Source organism: Mustela erminea, chromosome 8 (genome assembly GCF_009829155.1).
Source record: "Mustela erminea isolate mMusErm1 chromosome 8, mMusErm1.Pri, whole genome shotgun sequence".
In the NCBI taxonomy this organism is placed as follows: Eukaryota; Metazoa; Chordata; class Mammalia; order Carnivora; family Mustelidae; genus Mustela; species Mustela erminea.
In genome coordinates, this window is record NC_045621.1 from 103194456 (window position 1) to 103215104 (window position 20649).

The 20649-nt window shown below is 37.1% G+C and overlaps 1 protein-coding gene across 10 annotated transcripts in view; it reads left to right on the top strand.

The window, feature by feature from the left end:
- EPB41L5 (erythrocyte membrane protein band 4.1 like 5) overlaps window positions 1-20649 on the top strand; it is a 144688-nt gene that overhangs the window by 24623 nt on the left and 99416 nt on the right. For 9 of the 10 annotated variants that reach the window (XM_032353885.1, XM_032353889.1, XM_032353883.1 and 6 more), the window contains exons 4-7: window positions 17182-17224; window positions 18436-18514; window positions 19973-20017; window positions 20188-20240. In XM_032353885.1, the coding sequence (XP_032209776.1) occupies window positions 17182-17224; window positions 18436-18514; window positions 19973-20017; window positions 20188-20240 (220 nt within the window). The remainder of the gene's footprint in view (window positions 1-17181; window positions 17225-18435; window positions 18515-19972; window positions 20018-20187; window positions 20241-20649) is intronic. The other variant, XM_032353892.1, reaches the window with a different exon arrangement.

The following is a 20649-nucleotide window of genomic DNA, read 5'->3' on the forward strand; positions in this document are numbered from 1 at the left end:
GCAAGGATATTTTACTTCAGGAAGTATTATATAGAAAAACTGTATAGGATTATTTGGAATGGGCAGAGATTGAAGTCAGAAAGAGTTATTGCAGATCCCGGGGATAAAAGTAATATTAAGGCCTGGAATAGGACATTCACAGTAGCAGGGAGGGGTGGGGCGGGAGTAGAGATAAGGGTATTAAGACACCAAGCTCTGTGTTCTGGAAGTCTGTGATGGACGAGTGTGTATGTGTATGTGTATGTGTTTAGAGACAGATTAATTGTAGTATCTAGGACTCACAGAAACAATATATAAGAAATCTCAAGTTCTTTTTGGAGTGGGGCATTCATTCATACATTCATTTGGTGTGATTAATAAATAAACTAGAATACCTCTGTAAGATAATACTAAAAACTCACACCTTTTGCTTTGTTGGCTTTATAGAACATCTTGGCTAAATTTACCGCTGTTAATGCTAGCTACAATTTTTTTTTTTTCTCTGATTTCCATGCCCTTAGTCCCCTTTCCTGAGTTTAAAAGAAATTAAGCATAAACATTTTGTAACAAGAGTACTGGTTACATTTTGGCAAACCTATATAATGGAATACTCTACAGCTCATTAAAAATGTACTAATTGACACAAAAGTGTACTAATTGACATAGAATAATGTAGGAAAAAAAGGGTTACAGAACAATATATTTGGGTTTTTTAAAAAAAAAAAAAAAGAGGGGCATCTGGGTGGCTTAGTCCTTAGGTGTTACATTTTGGCACAACCATACAATGGAATACTCTACAGCTCATTAAAAATGTACTAATTGACACAAAAGTGTACTAATTGACATAGAATAATGTAGGGAAAAAAGGGTTACAGAACAATATATTTGAGTTTTTTTATTTAAAAAAAAAAAAAAAAAAGAGGGGCATCTGGGTGGCTTAGTCCTTAGGTGTCTACCTTAGGCTTGGATCGTGATCGCAGGGTTCTGGGATCGAGCCACACATTGGGCTCCCTGGGGAGGCCTACTTCTCCCTCTCCCACTCTGCCTACTTGTATTCTCTCTCTTGTTGTGTCTCTGTCAAATAAATAAGTAAATCTTAAAAAAAAAAAAAAAGGTGTCATTATGTACACATATATGCATGAAAATATTTGCAAAGCTATTTCCCATAGTTTTAGAGTTCTCATCTCTGGATGGAGTTTGTAGAGGAGGTCTTTCTTTTATTTTTCATTTTAATGTTATTTCTCTCCAGTTGGACTAAATCCATTGAGGGCAGGGGATGAGTCTTACTTACCACTGTTGCCCAGCACGTAGTGGACATATAAAATATTTATCAAATTAAATTCTGGTGCACTACTTTGATCTAAAGGCTTGGTTGACTGTTGACTTTAATATAATTCATCAATCATCTTACAAATAATGGAATTACAGTCTTGCAATCAGTGAAAAAATAAATATGTTAGGGATAAATAATTCAAAGCTTCCTTTTTTCTGAGGGGTTGTGAAGGAAAAGAGGTAGAAATATGCCAGCATTAAGTTTCCGGTACCTTCTTTCCTTAGGATACATAAATACAGTAGTCTCTATCCATGGTTTCACTTTCCATGGTTTCAGTTACCCATGTTCAACCCCAGTCTGGAAGCAGGTGATCTTCCTTCTGACAGAAGGTTATTGGTAGCCTAAAGCTACATCATAGTGCCTACACCATTCACCTCACTTCATCTCATCATGTAGGTGTTTTATCATCTCATGGCATCATGAGAAGAAGGGTGAGTACAGTACAATAAGATACTGTCAGAGAGAGAGACCACATTCACAAAATTTTATTATGGTATATAGTTATAATTGTTCTATTTTATTACTAGTTATTGTTATTAATACCTTACTGTGCCTAATTTACACATTAAACTCTAAAAGTATGTATAGGGAAAAATATAGTATATATTGGGTTTGGTACTATCTGTGATTTCAGGCATCCACCAGGGGTCTTGGAATGTATCTTCCACAGATAAGTGGGGGGGAGGGGTTGGGGAGCTATTGTAATTGGGGGAAAGAAATAGACATGCAGCTTTAGGTAAGTTGTATTATTTACTCTTTGTTAATATCAGTAATTACTGAATTACTAGATCCATTAATTTTTTCCCTTCATTTGATACACCTATAGTGCCTTTCTTCTGGTCATAATAAGTTTTTAGTAAAGCCAGTATTAGAACTCTTTTTTTTTTTTTTTAAGGTTTTATTTCTTTAACTATTTCTACACCCCACATGAGTCTTGAACTCATGACCCTGAGATCAAGAATGCAACCACATGCTCCTCTAACTGAGCCAGCCAGGCGCCCTAGAACTTTTAATCCCTACTCTTTTTAGTTGTAACTTATCCTTTCCAAACCCAGAAATCTAGGCATTAAGATTAAATTTTAGTAAGATTTACTTTTTGTTTTTGCTGTTACTGAAATACACTATGTGCGTTGAACTGGAAAAACAATAGCTGGTAGATGAAAGCTATTCAAAATGACCTCCAAATAAAATTTTACATGTTCTTGGGGCGCTTGGGTGACTCAGTGGGTTAAAGGCTCTGCCTTCGGCTAAGGTCATGATCCTAGGGTCCTGGGATCGAGCCACATCGGGCTCTCTGCTCAGCGGGGAGCCTGCTTCCCTTCCTCTCTCTCTGCCTGCCTCTCTGCCTGCTTGTGATCTCTGTCTGTCAAATAAATAAATGAAATCTTAAAAAAAAAAAAATTCACATGTTCTTAAAGTACTGACTCACACAATTCTACAATTTTATGACATCAGTAAGCATAGAAAAGACTCTCAGGTATTTGTCATGTGGCCAGATTTAACCCCAGAATAAAACAAAATTGATACTTGCAAACAGGTCAGTTTATTGGTGAAGTTAGTGAACTCGATCAAGTGAAGTTTTTGGCTAGGGTCATCTGTGTAAACTAATTTAGCACTATGATTTTTGTGTCTGTCTTATTTAGTGTAAGGGTAGAATCCAAAGAATGTTGAGGCAGGGTAAAAAAATGACCCAAACCAGATTAAGACACTACATAAAAAGAGAACTATGGGCCAACATCTCTGATGAACAGAGATACAGAAATCCTCAACAAAGTGTTAGCAAACCAAATCCAATAGCATTCACCACAATCACTTGGAATTTATTCCCGGGATGCAAAGGTAGTTCAGTATTGGCATATTGTCAGTGTGGTACGTATCAGTAAGTAAAAGGATAAAAACCATTTGATCATTTCAGTAGGTGCAGAAAAAGCGTCTGACAAAGTACTACATCCATTCATGATAAAAGCCCTCAACAAGGTAGATTTAGAAGGAACATACCTCAACATATAAAGGCCATATGTGAAAAACTGACAGCTTACCTTATACTCAATATTGACAAACTGAGAAGTTTTCTCCAAAATCAGGAACAAGACAAGGATGTTCACTCTCAACACTGTTATTGACCATAGTACTGGAAGTCCTAGCAATCACGTAAGAAAAAGGATTAAAAGGCATTCAAATTGGTGTGTTTTTTGTTTGCTTGTTTTTTAAAGATTGATTTATTTGAGATAGAGCAAAAGAGAAAGCATGAGCAGGAGGGAGAGGGAGAAGCAGACTCCCCACTGAGCAGGGAACCTGATGTGGGGCTCAGTCCCACGACTTTGAGATCATGACCTGAGCCAAAGTCCTATACTTAACCGACTGAGCCACCCAGGTGCCCCAGAGACATCCAGGTGAGTAAGGAAGAAGTAAAACTTCAACTGTTTGCAGATGCATGATATTATATATAGAAAGCCTTAAAGACTCTGTACACTAATAATGAAGCAGCAGCAGGAGAAATTAAGAAAGCAATCTCAGGTACAGTTGCACCAATACCTGGGAATAAACTTAACCAAGGGAGTGAAAGACCTGTAACTATAAAACATAAAACTGTAAAACATTGATGATAGAATTTGAACAACACAAAGAAATAGATTATTCCATGCTTATGGATTGGGAGAACAAATTCTGTTAAAATGTCCATACTACCCAAAGTAATCTGTAGATTTAATGCAATCTCTGTCAATATATCAATAGCATCTTTTACAGAGCTAGAACAAATAATCCTAAAATTTGTACGGAACCACAGAAGACCCCAAATAGCTAAAACAGTCTTGAAAACAAAAGAGCTGGAGGTACCACAATCCCAGATTTCAAGTTATACTACAAAGCTACAGTAATCAACACAGCATGGCACTGGTGCAAAAATAAACACATAGGTCAATGGAATGGGATAAAAAGCTTAGAAACAAGCCCACAATTACATGGTCTTTGGCAAAAGCAGCAAGAATATACAATGGGGAAATCAGCCTCTTCAACAAATGGTGTTGGGAAAATTGGACAACTCCATGCAAAATAATGAAACTGGATCACTTTCTTAAGTCATACACAAAACTAAACTCAAAATGGATTTTTGAGACCTATATGTGAAACCTGAAACCGTAAAAATCCTAGAAGAGAGCATAAATAGTAGTTTTTCTGACATCAGCCATAGCAGCATTAGGGGAAATAAAAGCAAAAATAAACTATTGGGACTACATGCAAATAAAATGTAACCTACTGAATGGAAGAATATATTTGCAAATGACATATCTGATAAAAGGTTAGTATCTAAAATACATAAAGAAGTTATACAACTCAGATCTTAAAAAAACAAATTATCCAATTAAAAAATGGGCAGAAGACATGAGCAGACATTTCTGCAAAAAAGACATCCAGATAACCAACAGACACATGAAAAGATGCTCATCCTCACTTACCATCAGGGAAATGCAAATCAAACCGACAATGAGATGCCTGTCAGACCTGTCAGAATGGCTAAAGGAAAAAATAAGGAACAAATGTTGGTGAGGATGTGGAGAAAAAGGAACACTTTATATACTGTTAGTGGGAATGTGAACTGATGCAGTTATTGTGGAAAACAGTATAGAGGTTCCTCAAAAAAATAAAAATAGAACTACCCTATGAACCAGGAATTGCACTATTGGGTATTTACCCAAAGAATACAAAAACACTCAGAGGATATATACACCTCTGTGTTTATTGCAGCATCATTAATTTGACAATAGTGAAATATGGAAGCAGCCCAGATGTCCAGTGATAGATGAATGGATAAAGAAGAGGTGGTATATATCTCCAGTGGAATATTATTCACCCATAAAAAAGAACGATACTATGCCATTTGCAACAACATGGATGGAGCTAGAAGGTCTAACGCTAAGCAAAATAAGTCAGAGAAAGACAAATACATTTGATTATTTCACTCATATGTGGAATTTAAGAAGCAAAACAAATGAACAAAGGGGAAGAAAGAGATAAGCCTACAGACTCTTAATTATAGAGAACAGGGCACCTGTGTGGCTCATTCAGTTAAGCATCTGCCTTTGGCTTAGGTCAGGATCCCAGGTTCCTGGGATCGAGTCCTGCATAGGGCTCTCTGCTCAGTGGGGAGCCTGCTTCTCCTTCTCCCTTCTCCCCCTGCCCCTGCTTGTGATCTGTCTCCTTCTCTCTCACTTTCTCTCTCTCAAATAAATAAAATCTTTAACAAAAAATTAATAGGGAACAAAACTGATGGTTGCCGGAGGGGAGGTGAGTGGGCAAATAGGTGATAGGAATTAATGAGTACACTTAAGCACTAAGTAATGTACAGAATTGTTGAATCACTATATATCATCTGAAACTAATATAACACTGTATGTTAACTATACTGTAATTAAAATAAAAACCTTGAAAAATGATCAAGGAATTACGTGTTACATTTCAATCTTAAATATATGTATGCCTGTATATATAAAATCAGTGTGTTAGAGTTTAGTTTATTGGTCATTTCAGATAATTCCGAAATATGTACGACTGGAATTATGCATTTACTTTTCTTCCTGTGAATATGTAAAATCTGAGTTTGCTCTTGTTTACTTTTGCTTATACCAGCTCATTTTATGTTCACATACACATTTAATGTGTAGTTGAAATAATGTCATATTTACAGAAAAGTTGTAAGAACAGTGTAAATAAATATTTTTGTGGAACCATTTGAGAAATAGTTGCAGGTGTCTCGTCGCCCCTGAATTCTTTAGTGTATTTTTCCCACAAGTATATTCTGTATAGCTTAGTGCAGCCATCAAAACCAGGAAGTTGACATTGTGACATTACCACCATCTAATCCTCAGACTCCATTCATATTCTCCAGTTGTCTGTACAGTGTCCTTTCTAGCCAAAGGGTCTAGTTCAGAATCATGTTTTACATTCAGTTGTTAGATTTCTTCAGTTGCCTTCATCTTGGAATACTGTGGTCCCTCAGTCTTACCTTGACTTTCACACTTCTGAAGATACAGGTCAGTTATTTTATGGGCTGTACCTCAGTTTGGGTTTGGCTGGTGTTTCCTCATGAAGTAGGTTAATCTTAGATACTTTGGCAGGAAAATAGGTGAAGTGATGCTGTGTTTCCTTATTCTATCAAGTGACGTTTAATTTTATTTTGTCCCATTACTGGTGATCTTAACTTTTAACTTTGAATCTTCTTTTTTTTTTTTTTTTTTTAACAGGATGGAGAGGGGCCTTGGTGGTAGGGAGACAGAGAGAGAGAGAGAGAGAGAGAGAATGAGAGAGAATATCTTTCTTTTTTTAAAAAAATTTTTATTGTGTTATGTTAGTTACCATATAATACATTATTAGTTTTTGATGTAGTGTTCCAAGAGTCATTGTTTACATGTAACACCCAGTGCTTCATGCAATGCATGTCCTCCTTAATACCACTACCAGGCTTAATCCCCCCACGCCTGCCCCTGTAAAACCCTCAGTTTGTTTCTCAGAGTCCACAGTCTGTCATGCTTCATCTCCCCCCTCTGATTTCTTCACTTTTCCTTTCCTTCTCCTATGTCCTCCATGTTATTCCTTATGTTCCACAAGTAAGTGAAACCATATAATAATTGACTTTGAGAGAGAATATCTTAAGCAGGCTCCAGGTTCAGTGTGGAGCCTAACATGGGGCCTGATCTCAAAACCTTGAGATAATGACCTGAGCCAAAATCAAGAGTTGGACACTTGAACAACCAGCCACCCCAAGTGTCCTGATACTTTGATCCTTTGATTAAGGTAGTATAATTAAGTTTTTCTTTTTTTTCTTTGTCTCTTTTTTCTTTCTTTTTTTTTCTTTTGTGTACAGTTACATTGACAAGACTTTCTTATCAAACTTTATTTATTTATTTATTATTTACTTGACAGATCACAAGCAGGCAGAGAGGCAGGCAGAGAGAGAGGGGGAAGCAGACTCCCTGTTGAGCTCAGAGCCTGACTTGGGGCTCAATCCTAGGACCCCGAGGTCATGACCTGAGCTGAAACTAAGAGTTGGCCATCCAACTGACTGTGCCACCCAGGTGCTCCAAGATTCAGACCTTCTGCTCTGAGAAAGACTCTGTTAAGAGGGTAAAAAGCCAGGTTATACACCGGGAGAAGACTGACAAGGAGCTCAATATGTAAAGAACTAAACTCAACAGTTATAAAACGGAAGACATGAAGAGTCATTTAATTGAAGAGAATATATAGATGGTAGACAAATACATGAAAAGAGGTTAGGCATCAGTAGGTATCAGGGAAATGCAAACTAAGACCTTGATGAGGCATCAGCACAACACATGTTTTAGAATAGCTAAAATAAAAATAGTGACAATTCCAACTGCTAACTGAGGATGTGGAGAAACTGGGCCTCTCATATTGGTATCAAGAATATAAAAATGTTAACAGCCATTATGGAAAATAATCTGTCAGTTTCCTAAAATAGTAAATATACATTAACCATATAATTCAGCATTTGTATGCATGACATTTATCCCGGAGAAGTGAAGACTTATTTCCTTACAAAACCTGTGCATGATTATTTGTAGCAGCTATATTTGTAACAGAAAAAAACTTGGGGGGAAAAAAAAAAGTCATGTAGTTGTTTGATTAAATCAACTGTGAGCACTGTTCAACAATAGAAAAATACCTATTGATTCTATGGATACTCAGAACAACTTGGATGGATTTCAGGGGCATTATGGTGAGTGAAAAAAGCCAATCTCAAAAGGTCATATACTGTATAATTCCACTTACATAGCGTTCTTGAAAAGACAAAATTGTGAAGATCATATTAATGTTGCTAGGGTTTAAGGAAGTTGGAGGTGGGGGGAGGCGAGTGTGTATTACTATATCACGTGAACTATCAAGGAGTCGTGAGCATTTTTTGTTGTTGTTGTTAATAGACTATTTCTTTACAGTGATAGTGGTACTAGTTACAGAAGTCCAGACTTGTAGTAAAATGACGTATAACATAGTACTAAGGTCAGCTTCCTGATTTTAATTTGTACTATGGTAATGTTAGATGTAACCATTGGGGGAAGGTGGGGATGGGACACAGGACCTCTCACTATTATCATTGTAACTTCCAGTGAATATTTCATAATAAGTTTTTTTAAAGAATAAGAAAAATAGGGGTGCCTGGGTGGCTCAGTGATTAAGTGTCTACCTTTAGCTTAGGTCATGATTTCAGCGTCCTGGGATCGAGCCCCACATTGGGCATCCTCTCAGGGAGCCTACTTCTCCCTCTTCCTCTGCTGCTCCCCCTGCTTGTGCTCTCTCTGTGTCTGTCTGTCTCTCTCCCTCTCTATGTCAAATGAAAAATAAAATCTTAAAAAAAAAAAAAAAAGAAAAATAGAGTCTGGGCCAAACAAATTAAGTGTCAGGGCCAAGATTTAACTCTCTGGCCTATGTTAGTGCCCTCTGTTTGGTGAAGTTTTTCAAGTTTCATATTTAGAACTTAGAATTTTAACTGGTCCATCAAGGTTTTTTTGTTCTGTTTTGTTCTTCATTTATTTTGAGAGGGAGTAAGGGACAGAAAGGAGGGGAAAGAATCTTCCTTAAGCAGATTCTGTGCTGAGTGCAGAGCCCAACTCAGGGCTCAATCTTAGGACCCTGAGATCATGACAAGAGCTGAAATTAAGAGTTGCCATTGGGAATGCCTGGGTGGCTCAGTCAGTTAAGCATCTGCCTTAGGCTCAGGTCATGATCTCAGGGTCTTGGGATTGAGTCCTGCATCAGGTTCCTTGCTAGGCAGGGAGCCTGCTTCTCCCTCTGCCTGCGGGTCCCCTGCTTGTGTGTGCATGCACGCTTGTGTGCTCTTGCTCTCTCTCTTTCTCTCTCTGTCAAATAAATGAATAAAATCTTAAAAAAAAAAAAAAAAGTTGGTGCTTAAGCAGCTGAGCCACCCAGGTGCTCTGGTCCATTAACTTCTTAGAGTTATCTGGAGTGTAGACACTTTTGTCATGTTTTAGGAAAGGGAAACAAAAGATAGCATTTCCCCTTTACTTGGGAAAGAAGGAAAATTAACAGGTTTTTTTTTTTTTTTTTGCCTTTTTAAAAAGTTGATTTGATAGCTTGTATTGGTTCTGTATATATTGTTTAAACTTCCCTTGTTCTCTGTGTAAAAATCCCAAGTAAATTGTCAGCACACAGTATTCAGCAGCTTATTAAAAGTATAAGTAACACATTTTGATCAGGTTGAGTTTATTCTCAGAAATGCAAGGATGAGGGGCAGCTGGGTGGCTCAGTCGTTAAGCATCTGCCTTTGACTCAGGTCATGATCCTGGGGTCCTGGGTTTGAGTCCCACATTGGGCTGCTTGCTCAGCGGGAAGCCTGCTTCTCTCTCTCCCACTCCCCTGCTCGTGTTCCCCCTCTCTCTGTGTCTCTTTCTGTCAAATAAATAAATAAAATCTTTAATTAAAAAAAAGAAAAAGAGAGGCACCTGGGTGGCTCAGTGGGTTAAAGCCTCTGCCCTCAGCTCAGGTCATGATCTCAGGGTCCAGGGATCAAGTCCTGCACGGGCTCTCAGCTCAGCAGGGAGCCTGCTTTCTGGTGTGTGTGTGTGCCCCCCCCCCCCCCCGCCTACTTGTGATCTCTGTCAAATAAATAAATAAAATATTTGAAAAAAAAATGGGAGGATGATTCAGTATCAGTTGAGATAATTTGTCATATATGGTTTTTCATGCCACTTGTTTCCTGCCTTTGTTTTAAGAGGATTGTACTTTCTTGCTCAGTTGCTATCAGGCTCGGCTATGTGTCTTGCCTCTGGCAATGGAATCTGAGTTGATGTGCTGTGTGCCAGTTCTGAGCAGTTTAACCCTTCATTGATGCTTGTTATTGCTTTGGCATATACTTAATTGAAACTACATTAAAAAATGATTGAAACTGAAATCTTTATCACAAAGAAAATAAAGTAACTTGATTAGTTGAAGTTTATGGTATTTAAAGACAACACTATATGGAAATGGAAGTGGAGAGGTTAAATCCAAAGCTGAAGGCTAGAAAACACTTAATTGTCTAGTGGAACACAGGGTAAATGTGTTAACAGGTGCATACCTGGAGGCTGCAGCAGTCCTTTCACTTGATAGTAGATCCAAGCTCATTGAGTTAGAGGCTATTCTCCATTCAGTTTTAGAGTTCAGCTATTTCAGGTACTGTAGGCAAAATTTGTGAGATGTGTTTGTCTTGCTGACCTTCACTTACCTGAGGTTGTGCAGATAACACTTTAGAATTCTTATCAAGTGGTATTTTGATGGACCTTTAAGCCTTTTCTTTGTAGCCCCAGAAATCCTGGACTAAAACATCATGGACTTTGGCCAGTATGGAATTGACCTTTTAGTCTGTGTAGCTCTATTCAACTTTAGAGGCGGACTTTTTCCCATTTTAGGTGCTGAGTGGACATGTGGTACAACCTGTGTAGGTGGCATGTGTAGAGAACAGACCTGGTGAATACTCAGTCACTGTACTCTCTTTCTATGCAGATACCTCATTATTAACCGTGACAACAATAACAACCACCCTAGATTAATAGAGGAGTGATAGAAGCATTTTTATTAGAGACAAGATGATAACTTGCCTATTATTACCAGTGTTATTTAATTTCGTAACAGAAGTGCCAGCAATGCAGTTAAAGTTGTTTTATTTTAAAGGCTGGAAAGGAGGAGGTAAAATTACCATTGTTGGCAGGTGATTGGATTATACATTAACTAAGAACCTAACACAAACAATAGGATTCAATAAAATAGTGGGGAGTGAAAAATATGTAGAAATAAATAGTGTATGTTAAATATATGTCCATATTGTAACACACAGGCACACATATATTTGTTAAATAAGGAGAAACTGTAAAAGGTATATTTCCAAAATAGATTACATGGTCTCTCTGGAGAGTGGGTATAAAACCTGCCTCACCTACATTTCCATTATGAATTTGACTTTTAAGAATTTTAAGAGGGCATATTAATAATATGAAGAAAGGCACAGTGGGAAATATATTTTAATGGCTTATCTAACTCTTCTTTTGAAATGTCTTCTAACACAGACTGTTAACACCAAGAAAGTAATCACCCAGGAAGAATTTATAATGAATTTAGACTAAATTGAAGTGTTTTCAGTTAGATTACAGCAATGCACTATATTGGTTCTCCATTTTTATTGCATAGTTTTTTTTTAACATTTTGTTAATTGTTTAAAATTTTCTTTAAAACGATCTTAATTCAGAGCATAAACCTTTACTTTTCAAAGCAGAAATATTTTTTGCAGATGTAGTTGGTTTGAAAGGTGGTTAACATTTCTCTGTTTTAAAGTCTTTGCTCTTTGAGGAAAAGTAGTAGGGCATTTCTTTAGTAGAGCTGTGTAGGTGGTTAGAAATCAGGAATCATTTATTTGAAGAGCTGCTTACAGACAGGCTTAGGGACCAGGATGAGGGGGTGTCTGCATGTCAGTGTTTTGAAAGCTCTCTAGGTGATTCTTTGTTTGATTTAGTTATGTCTCTTGTTTGTGATTACATACTATTTGTAATTTCAGATACATGCAGGTAATAATTCTTCTTTCATGCCCAGCTCAATAGGATGGCTTCCCACATCCTTTGATGGCTTAGTTTATCAACCAGACTTTAAAATTAGGAAATTAGGGAGTTTGTTTCCTTTTTAAGGTATAATGGGGAAAGAGGACTGTATTAGTTTTACCTAGGCATGCAAGAATCTATATCTGCATGCTCTCACCTTTATCTTTTAATGTAATATAAATTCAACTCCTAAAGACCCTGATTGACGAAAATCCTATCAGTGCCTGTCTCTGAGTTCTGAATTTTCCAGTCCCTGGGCTTGGAATGTGGAGGAGATGAAAGAAAACAGACTTGAGAATATGCAAACATGAACTCAGACCTTCCAGAAGAACATCACCAGAACTCCCCAGCTCCTAAGTTTTACTTTAAAATGTGCTTGATGCGTTATCTAGAGTTTGGGTCATCTTAAGGGAGTGCAGATGTTAAAGCTCATATGCAGGTAAAGAAGAGAATAAAATGCCTGCTTGGAAGAAAACTCTGATCCTTTATCTCACTGGCATGATTTTAATGTTTAATGTGCTTAGAATAGTAGGGTATAAATTAAAGATTAAAGGTGTATTTTTTTTAATTAAAATTTTTTAAAAAGATTTTTATTTATTTATTTGACAGAGATCACAAGTAGGCAGAGAGAGAATAGAGGAAGCAGGGCTTGATCCCAGCACCCTGGGATCAGGACGGGAGCTGAAGGCAGAGGCTTTAACCCCCTGAGTCATCCAGGCGCCCCAAAGGTGTATTTTTGAGACTAGCTCTTAAATGTTCTTAAACAGGAACAAATTTAAGTTATAACCATCTAAGAAAGACTATAGATTGTTCTTGAAATAGCATGTGATCTTACATTGTTTCCATCCTTACATTCCTCAAAGTTTATTCTGTCAAAATTTATAGTTAGCCTGTTGATGTTCAGTCCATTGTTAATGTTCCCTAGGTTTTACCAACATGTATAAACATTTTTTTTTTTTCCTACTTCCCTGTTTGAAGAAACTCTGAAAGGAGTCAGAAACCAGTAACATCTTGTTGGAGGGTACATGTGGTGATAGAAATTGGGTATTTGGGGGGTGGCCTATTGCAGGGACTAGAGGGACTGTTGACCGTATACTTTTTAATGCTACTCCCATATTAAACCTATATATAAGTAAATTATTTTTATAAAATACTAAAATAAAGGGTCTGTGAGTATTTTAAATAATATGTGCTCCTGGTAGAGTAAGTTGAAAATAGAGGAAAGCACAAAGAAGAAAAAGATCACCAGCAGTATCCACTCCCTAGAGATAACATGTTATTGTTTTGTTATAGATTATCTCAATCCAAAAGAAAAAAAGCATGTTTTTATATATACACTTGTACATTTTGATAAAACAATTATATTTTGTAACTTGCTTTTTAAAATTTAACAATATTTTATAAATAGTTTTCCAGATTTTTAAATATTTGCTTTCCTTGTTTTTAATTGATGCATGGTGTTCTGTCATGTTGAAATACTTTATTTAACCAGTTCATTCTTGTTGAATATATATATATATATATCATCTTAACTTTCTCTCACATAATTCCTTTTAAGTAAATCTGTACACATCCATAATTATTTCTAGGTTTTGAATTGTTGAGTCAAAGACAGGTATTTTATTTTTTATTTGTTTCAGGGGTACAGGTCTATGATTTATCAGTCTTACACAATTTACAGTGCTCACCATAGCACATAACCTCCCCAGTGTCCAAAACTGAGCCACCCTATCCCTCCCGCCCACCTCTACTCTAGCATCCCTCAGTCTGTTTCCTGAGATTATGGTTTGTCTCCCTCTCTAGTTTCGTCCTGTTTCATTTTTTCCCCCTCTCTTTCCCTATGATCCTCTGCCTTGTCTCTCAAATTCCATGTATCAGTGAGATCATACGATAATTGCCTTTCTCTGATTGACTTATTTCTCTTAGCATAATAGCATCTAGTTCCATCCACCTCGTTGCAAATGGCAAGAGTCCATTTTTTGATAGCTGCATAATATACTACTCCCACCCCATGCACTTGTGTGTGTGTGTTGTGTGTGTAAATATTGTGTGTGTAAGTATGTTGTGTATGTGTGTATCTTGCCTCTTCTTTATCCATTCTTCCGTCAGTGGACAGCTAGGCTCTTTCCATAGTTTGGCTATTGTGGACATTGTTGCTATAAACATTGGGGTGGATGTGCCCCTTCAGATCACTATGGTTTGTATCTTTGGGGTAAATACCCAGTAGTGCAATTGCTGGGTCATAGGGTAGCTCTGTTTTCAACTTTTTGAGGAACATCATACTGTTTTCCAGAGTTGCTGCACCAGCTTGCATTTCCACCAGCAGCGTAGAAAGGTTCCCCTTTCTCTGCATTCTCACCAACAGCTGTCATTTCCTGACTTGTGAATTTTAGCCATTCTGATTGGTATGAGGTGGTATCTCATTGAGGTTTTGATTTGTACTTCCCTGATGCCAAGTGATTTGGAGCACTTTTTCATGTGTCTGTTGGCCATTTGGATGTCTTTGAAGAAATGTCTGTTCTTGTCTTCTGCCCATTTCTTGATTGGATTATTTGTTCTTTGGGTTTGATGAATTTGATAAATTCTTTGTAGATTTGGGTACTAGCCCTTTATCTTTTGTAAGTATATTCTCCCATTCTGTCAGTTGTTGTTTTTTGGTTTTGTTGACTGTTTCTTTTGCTGTGCTGAAGCTTTTTATCTTGATGAGATCAATTTTTGCCCTTGCTTCCCTTGCCTTTGGGGATGTGTGTGTGGGGGGGGAGTTGCTGTGGCTGAGGTCAAAGAGGTTGCTGCCTGTGTTCTCCTCAAGGATTTTGATGCATTCCTGTCTTACATTTAGGTCTGTCATCCATTTTGAGTCTTATTTTTGTGTGTGGTGTAAGGAGATGGTCCAGTTCCATTCTTCTGCATGTGGTGGTTCAATTTTCCCAACACCATTTGCTGAAGAGACTTTTTTCCACTGGACATTATTTCCTGCTTTGTTGAAGATTAATTGACCATAGACTTGAGGGTCCATTTCTGGGCAAAGACAGTTATTTTTAGGGCATCCTTAAATTGCCTCCTGGAACAGTTGTGTTAATTTGCATTCATTATGGTGTAGGAGTAACCCTAACCATAGGCATGTGAGATTGCCCAGGCAACCAGCAGACATCTGTTAATTCATTGCAGTAGAGTAGATAAAACCTGAAGATAGAGCAACTTCTGGGTTTCATTTTGTGGGTAGAAGACTATCTGGGGTATAAAAACCAATTTTATCTTCTATCCAATATGTGATTGGCATCAGGCTTTGGTAGGTATTAACATAATTAAGTTTGGGAGTTTTGGATATTGAGTTGCTGGCATTGGCTATGTTGGATGGACTTTTTGCTGTATTAGGTTGACCTCTTTTCTGCTAATAGACTGAATTGTGTTTCTGCTGGCTAGCCTAGGAGTCTATTGGAGGGATGTCCAAAACTGAACAGGTGCTAGATTGAAATAGGCTTAAAAGTGGGTGTCCAACTGAATTTATTAAAAGATGGAGAAGTGGCTGAGGGCCGGGGGGAGCTCCTGGCTGGCTCAGTCAGTAGAGCATGCAACTCCTCCTCCTCCTCCTCTTCCTCCTCCTCCTCTTCTTCTTTTTTAAAAGATTTTATTTATTTGAGAGAGAAAGAGAGAGAGAGAGGCAGAGCCTGAGCAAGGGGAAGGAGGCAGAGGGAGAAGGAGAAGCAGACTATCCATTGAGTGGGGAGCCCTGATGTGAGGCTCGATTCTAGGACCTTGAGATCGTGACCTGAGCTGAAGGCAGACACTTGACTGTCTGAGCCACCCAGGCACCCCAAGCGCACAACTCTTGATCTCAGGGTTATGAGTTTGAGCCCAGCGTTGGGTGTAGAGATTACTTAAAAATAAAATCTTTAAAAAAAAAAAAAAAAAAAGGATGAGAAATGGCCAAATAGCCTATACCCTTGGAATCCAGAGAAAATATTGCATAGTATTTAATTGCCTTTTGAAATGTTAACTGAGCATCTTATTTCAATATGAAGAGGTACGTTGCTTGTACACTGGTAGTTCTGTGAATTTGACTTTCAGATCTTGGGGGAGAATGGAGAGAAGAGGCTCTGCAAATAGTTACAAGGCTATTAACAATGTAGCCTTGTTTACCCAGTCTTTGCCTATCTGGATTTCTGAAACTGGATTCTTTAGCTCTGTGAACTAGTTAGCACAAGAACACTCCTTTCGTTTTTAGGGTGCTTGGAATTGTAAGCATGCTGGAGAGAACACAATCATGTATATCTTAGTTGGGTGAGTGCACCCTGCCACTGTTAGGATTTTTGGTGTTGTAAATGGATTAATAGAAGTGAGCTAGGAATGGTTTATCTGTGGAAGCCTCTGGAATTGCCCCTTAATGTCTGTCTGTGTTACAGACATTTCATAGTGGGAAGGTTACAGAAATCAAAAGGCTATTAGTTTTGAAACCAGAAGCCTGCTAGACACAATGTTAACATTTTTTATTTGTAAAGCAAAGGAGCAAAGATTGCTTTATTTAATAGGTGAGATCTTAGCTATGAGATAGATCTAATCTTACAGTGTAGGCTCTTTCAAAGAGTACTACTTCTGAGTATTATCTGTTTTGTAAAATTTAAGTGACACTTTTATTTCCCCTCATTTTTGGTTATGATCTCTTAGTAAATCTTACATTTTTATCACAAGAATGAACCAGACAATGGAATATGAGGATACTTTCCTTTTAATTTTAGCATTTTTAAAGAGTCATTTTTGGGGAGGGGGATATGAAAACTAAGGGCAGAATTAAAAATGTCATCCTTGTTACTGTGAGGGAGCAGAAGAAATGTTTTAAGAAGTCCTTTATCTGAGGGGCACCTGGGTGACTCGGTTGACTGGCTGGCTCTTGATTTCAGTTTAGGTCATAATCTCAGGGTCCTGGGATTGAGCCCCACATAGAGCTCTGTGTTCAATGTGGAGTCTGCTTGTCTCTCTCCCTCTGTTCCTCCCCTTTACCCCCATGCTCTTGCTTGCTTACTCTCTCAAATAAAATCTTAAAAAAAAAAAAAAAAGTCCTATATCTGGTTTTAAGTCACTTTTTGCTTATGTGTCGTAAGTTTGCTGTAGATATTGGGGGCAGGTAATCCTCCCCCATTTTCATTCTCACTTTTGTTTTTCTCTTTGTGAGATATTTTTAATGATCACTGAAGCATGATGAATATTTTATTAATGAAAATGTTGAGTTCTGTCATCTGCTTCACATCTGATTTTTGCTTTTGTTTTCAGCATTGGCTAGATGGTACCAAGAGCATCAAAAAGCAAGTAAAAAGTAAGTGTTCAAAAAATTGTGAAAAAGTGAGTTTAATTATATTTAATTACATATTAGAAGCTCTGATTCCTAACAAAGAGATCATATTTCAGATGAATTTCTTAGCATCTCTACTTTCTAAAGATAATTTCAATTTGAAACTTTGATCTACCCAGTAAATTAATATAGGGTTAATAGTAATCTAGAGTCAAGTGCTTTATAGTTTATTTCTTGGAGGATTTGCAACTTGCAAAGGAGATTAACTTCTCATGAGATGCTTAACTTTAAGGAATTTTCCTGTTTGGCATCTGCCCTGCTGTATAAAATATTTTGAGACGTTAAAGATGTATCTTTTAAAAATTAAGAGTAATGAAGCAAAACAATTCACATAAAATGTTATTATCCTAGCAATAGTCAGGGGATACCAATGTCCGATTTGTAATCCCGTTTGTCCTTTGTCATAAGAGGTTTCAGAGCATCTCAACTTTTGTCTTTACAAAATAATGGAACCACTGAGAATTTAGAAGTTAGTGAGATAGGTGAAATGAATTAGAAATTGAGGGGGGAGCTTGCCATCAGCAGTTAATAACCTAGGCATTACTCAGTACTCAAGAAATATAGCTTCTCAGGTTTTTTTAGGGTTGTTAGATTGCACAGTCAAAACTTTTATTTGGAAAAAAAACAAAAACAAAAAACCCCTTTTATTTGGTGGTGCCTGGGTGGCTCAGTGGGTTAAGCCTCTGCCTTCGGCTCAGGTCATGGTCCCAGGGTCCTGGCATCGAGCCCCGCATTAGGCTCTCTGCCCATTGGGGAGCCTGCTTCCTCCTCTCTCTGCCTTCCTCTGCCTACTTGTGACCTCTCTCTGTCAAGTAAATAAAATCTTAAAAAAAAAAAACAAACAACTTTTATTTGATGCATTTGGCCTAGAACTGTTAGAGTTAATCTAGAACTCTCTATTCTTGGGAGGACAGCTAATTATGATAGTACTGTATGATGGTTGGTACATTTTAAAAATCTGCTGATTGATCTTTTTTGTGTAAGTCAGGCTTTAATTAAGCTGTACAATATTTTGGTGTGCAAAGTATTGCCATAATAACCTGTTATCTTTTGTCTCTACTTCAGTAGACTTTTTTTTTTTTTAACAAATTTACTGACTGAAAATTCTTACTTGTTGAATAGTTACATAAAAAGTTAAAGTATTTTTTTGTTTGTTTTTTGTTTTTTAATCACAGTTGGTTCGCCCTATTGTCTGCATCTTCGAGTTAAATTTTATTCCTCAGAACCAAATAATCTTCGTGAAGAGCTAACACGGTAAGATAATTCTAGAGCTATACAGGGTGAAGTTTTAGTCAGCTAGCTAAAGGTGCTAGAAGATGGTCTTTATAATTCTTTCCAGCTTGTAGACCACTAATGAAATGAATCTCTTTCCTTTGGTTAAGACCTCAGACAATAGAATTTCATTTTAGGGGCGCCTGGGTGACTCGGGTCTCTGCCTTTCGCTCAGGTCATGATCTTAGGGTCCTGGGATGGAGCCCCCCATCGGGCTCTCATTTTGGCAGGGAGCCTGTTTCCTCCTCTCTCTCCGCCTGCCTCTCTGCCTACTTATGGTCTCTGTCTGTCAAATAAATAAATAAAATCTTTAAAAAAAAAATAGAATTTCATTTTAGGACAGTTTTTTTTTTTTTTTTAAATTTTTATTTATCCATTTGAGAGAGATACGGAGATAGAGACGGTGGGGACAGGGAGAGACAGAGAGTACAAGCAAGGGGAAAGGCAGAGGGAGATGGAGAAGCAGACTCCCTGCTGAGCTGGGAGCTCGACAGGGGGCTCGATCCCAAGACCTGGAAATCATGACCTGACCCAAAGGCAGATGCTTAACCATGTGAGCCACCCAGGTGCTCCAGGATAGTGTTTTTAAGTGTACAATTTTTTTTTCCCTTTATCAACTTTTCAAATAGTTGGTTCTCGCATCCTGTAAAGGTAACTAGTAAGTTCTTTTTTTTTTTTTTTTAAGTATCATTATCAACTCATGGGTTTTAAACATGACTGTATGGTTGACTATATTGTCATATTATATTTATTGATGTTGTGTTTATTGATGTTCAGAATGATCTATCTTTGGCCACTGAGAGTTTATTCAAGTTGGCTTCTGACTTTACCAATTGAAATGCCATTGACTGATGGAAAATACTAGAACCTGATTTGGTTTGAATAGTTTTAAACAAACTTTAAGTAGGTTATATACAATTATTTTTATTTTGTCTTCCATATTTTTTCACTGACTCTGTGTGGTAAATTCATGATTAATACACACATATTGTTTATTAAGTAAAAACTGAGTTAGTTGCTGAGTCCCTTTAGAAGGGTTTCCTCTTGAATACTCTGCCAGTGAGATTATAGTTAATCTCCATAGCTACATACATGCACATTTCCTTTCACATATGAGGGGACATGTATTGTGAGAGTAAAGTTAAATGAGATCACAGAGCTTGTTCTTAAAAATTTGCTTAAAACCTTTATCCTTAAGGTGATTGTGCTATAGTCTGTGGCCTTTTCTGTTCCTTGCTATTATGAACATGCTACCATCCTCCTGATGCTCATTGTCCCCGTTTTTTTGTTGTTGTTTTGTTTTTCTTTTTTTCTTTTATAGGGTCTATTGCAGACAAAATTCTATAATTAAGAATGTTTCTTCTTATATTAGAAGAGTTGAATTATTTTTCAAAGTAGGTTTTTCTGGTTAGTTATATATGTGCTTTTTATTTTCCTTAGGTATTTATTTGTTCTTCAGTTAAAACAAGATATTCTCAGTGGAAAGTGAGTATTATTTAAGGTAAACCACATTTTAGGTAATTGAAAATGATTTTGTAAACTCATAGTTAATTATGAAAAAGAAATGGTCAACATAAAATGTGTATTATTTCCACTTACCTTAAAATTAAGCTTATGAAGTTGACTCATCTAACAAATTCGTGTTTTGGTCTCAGATTAGAGTGTCCCTTTGATACAGCAGTTCAGCTGGCAGCTTATAATCTGCAAGGTAAGCAATTCTTATGTTGACTGTTAAGAATAAAGCATAATTTTTTGGGTATATTTTTAGTTAAGAATTTTAAAAGAGTCAAAACGATGTGCAAGAAAAGTAACACTGCTGTTGTTATGTAAACTTGTATCAGTATTCTAACTATTACTTTCACTTGTTTTAGAATATTACCTTCTGTTTCTTCCTTTCATTTTATTTGCTCCCTTTCCATCTGTATGTTATTTTCAAACAAAAACTGCAGTCGACTTGATCATTTAATAAGTATAATGCTATTTTTTTCCCTTGAAAAGAATGCGGGGATATAGGAGTAAATTTTTGCAATAGTTGCATGTTTTGCTTTCTTTAGGTTTATTCTTAAAAATGAATCTATGGAAGAAATGCTTAGAGCATATGTTAAAGTTCCTGATGG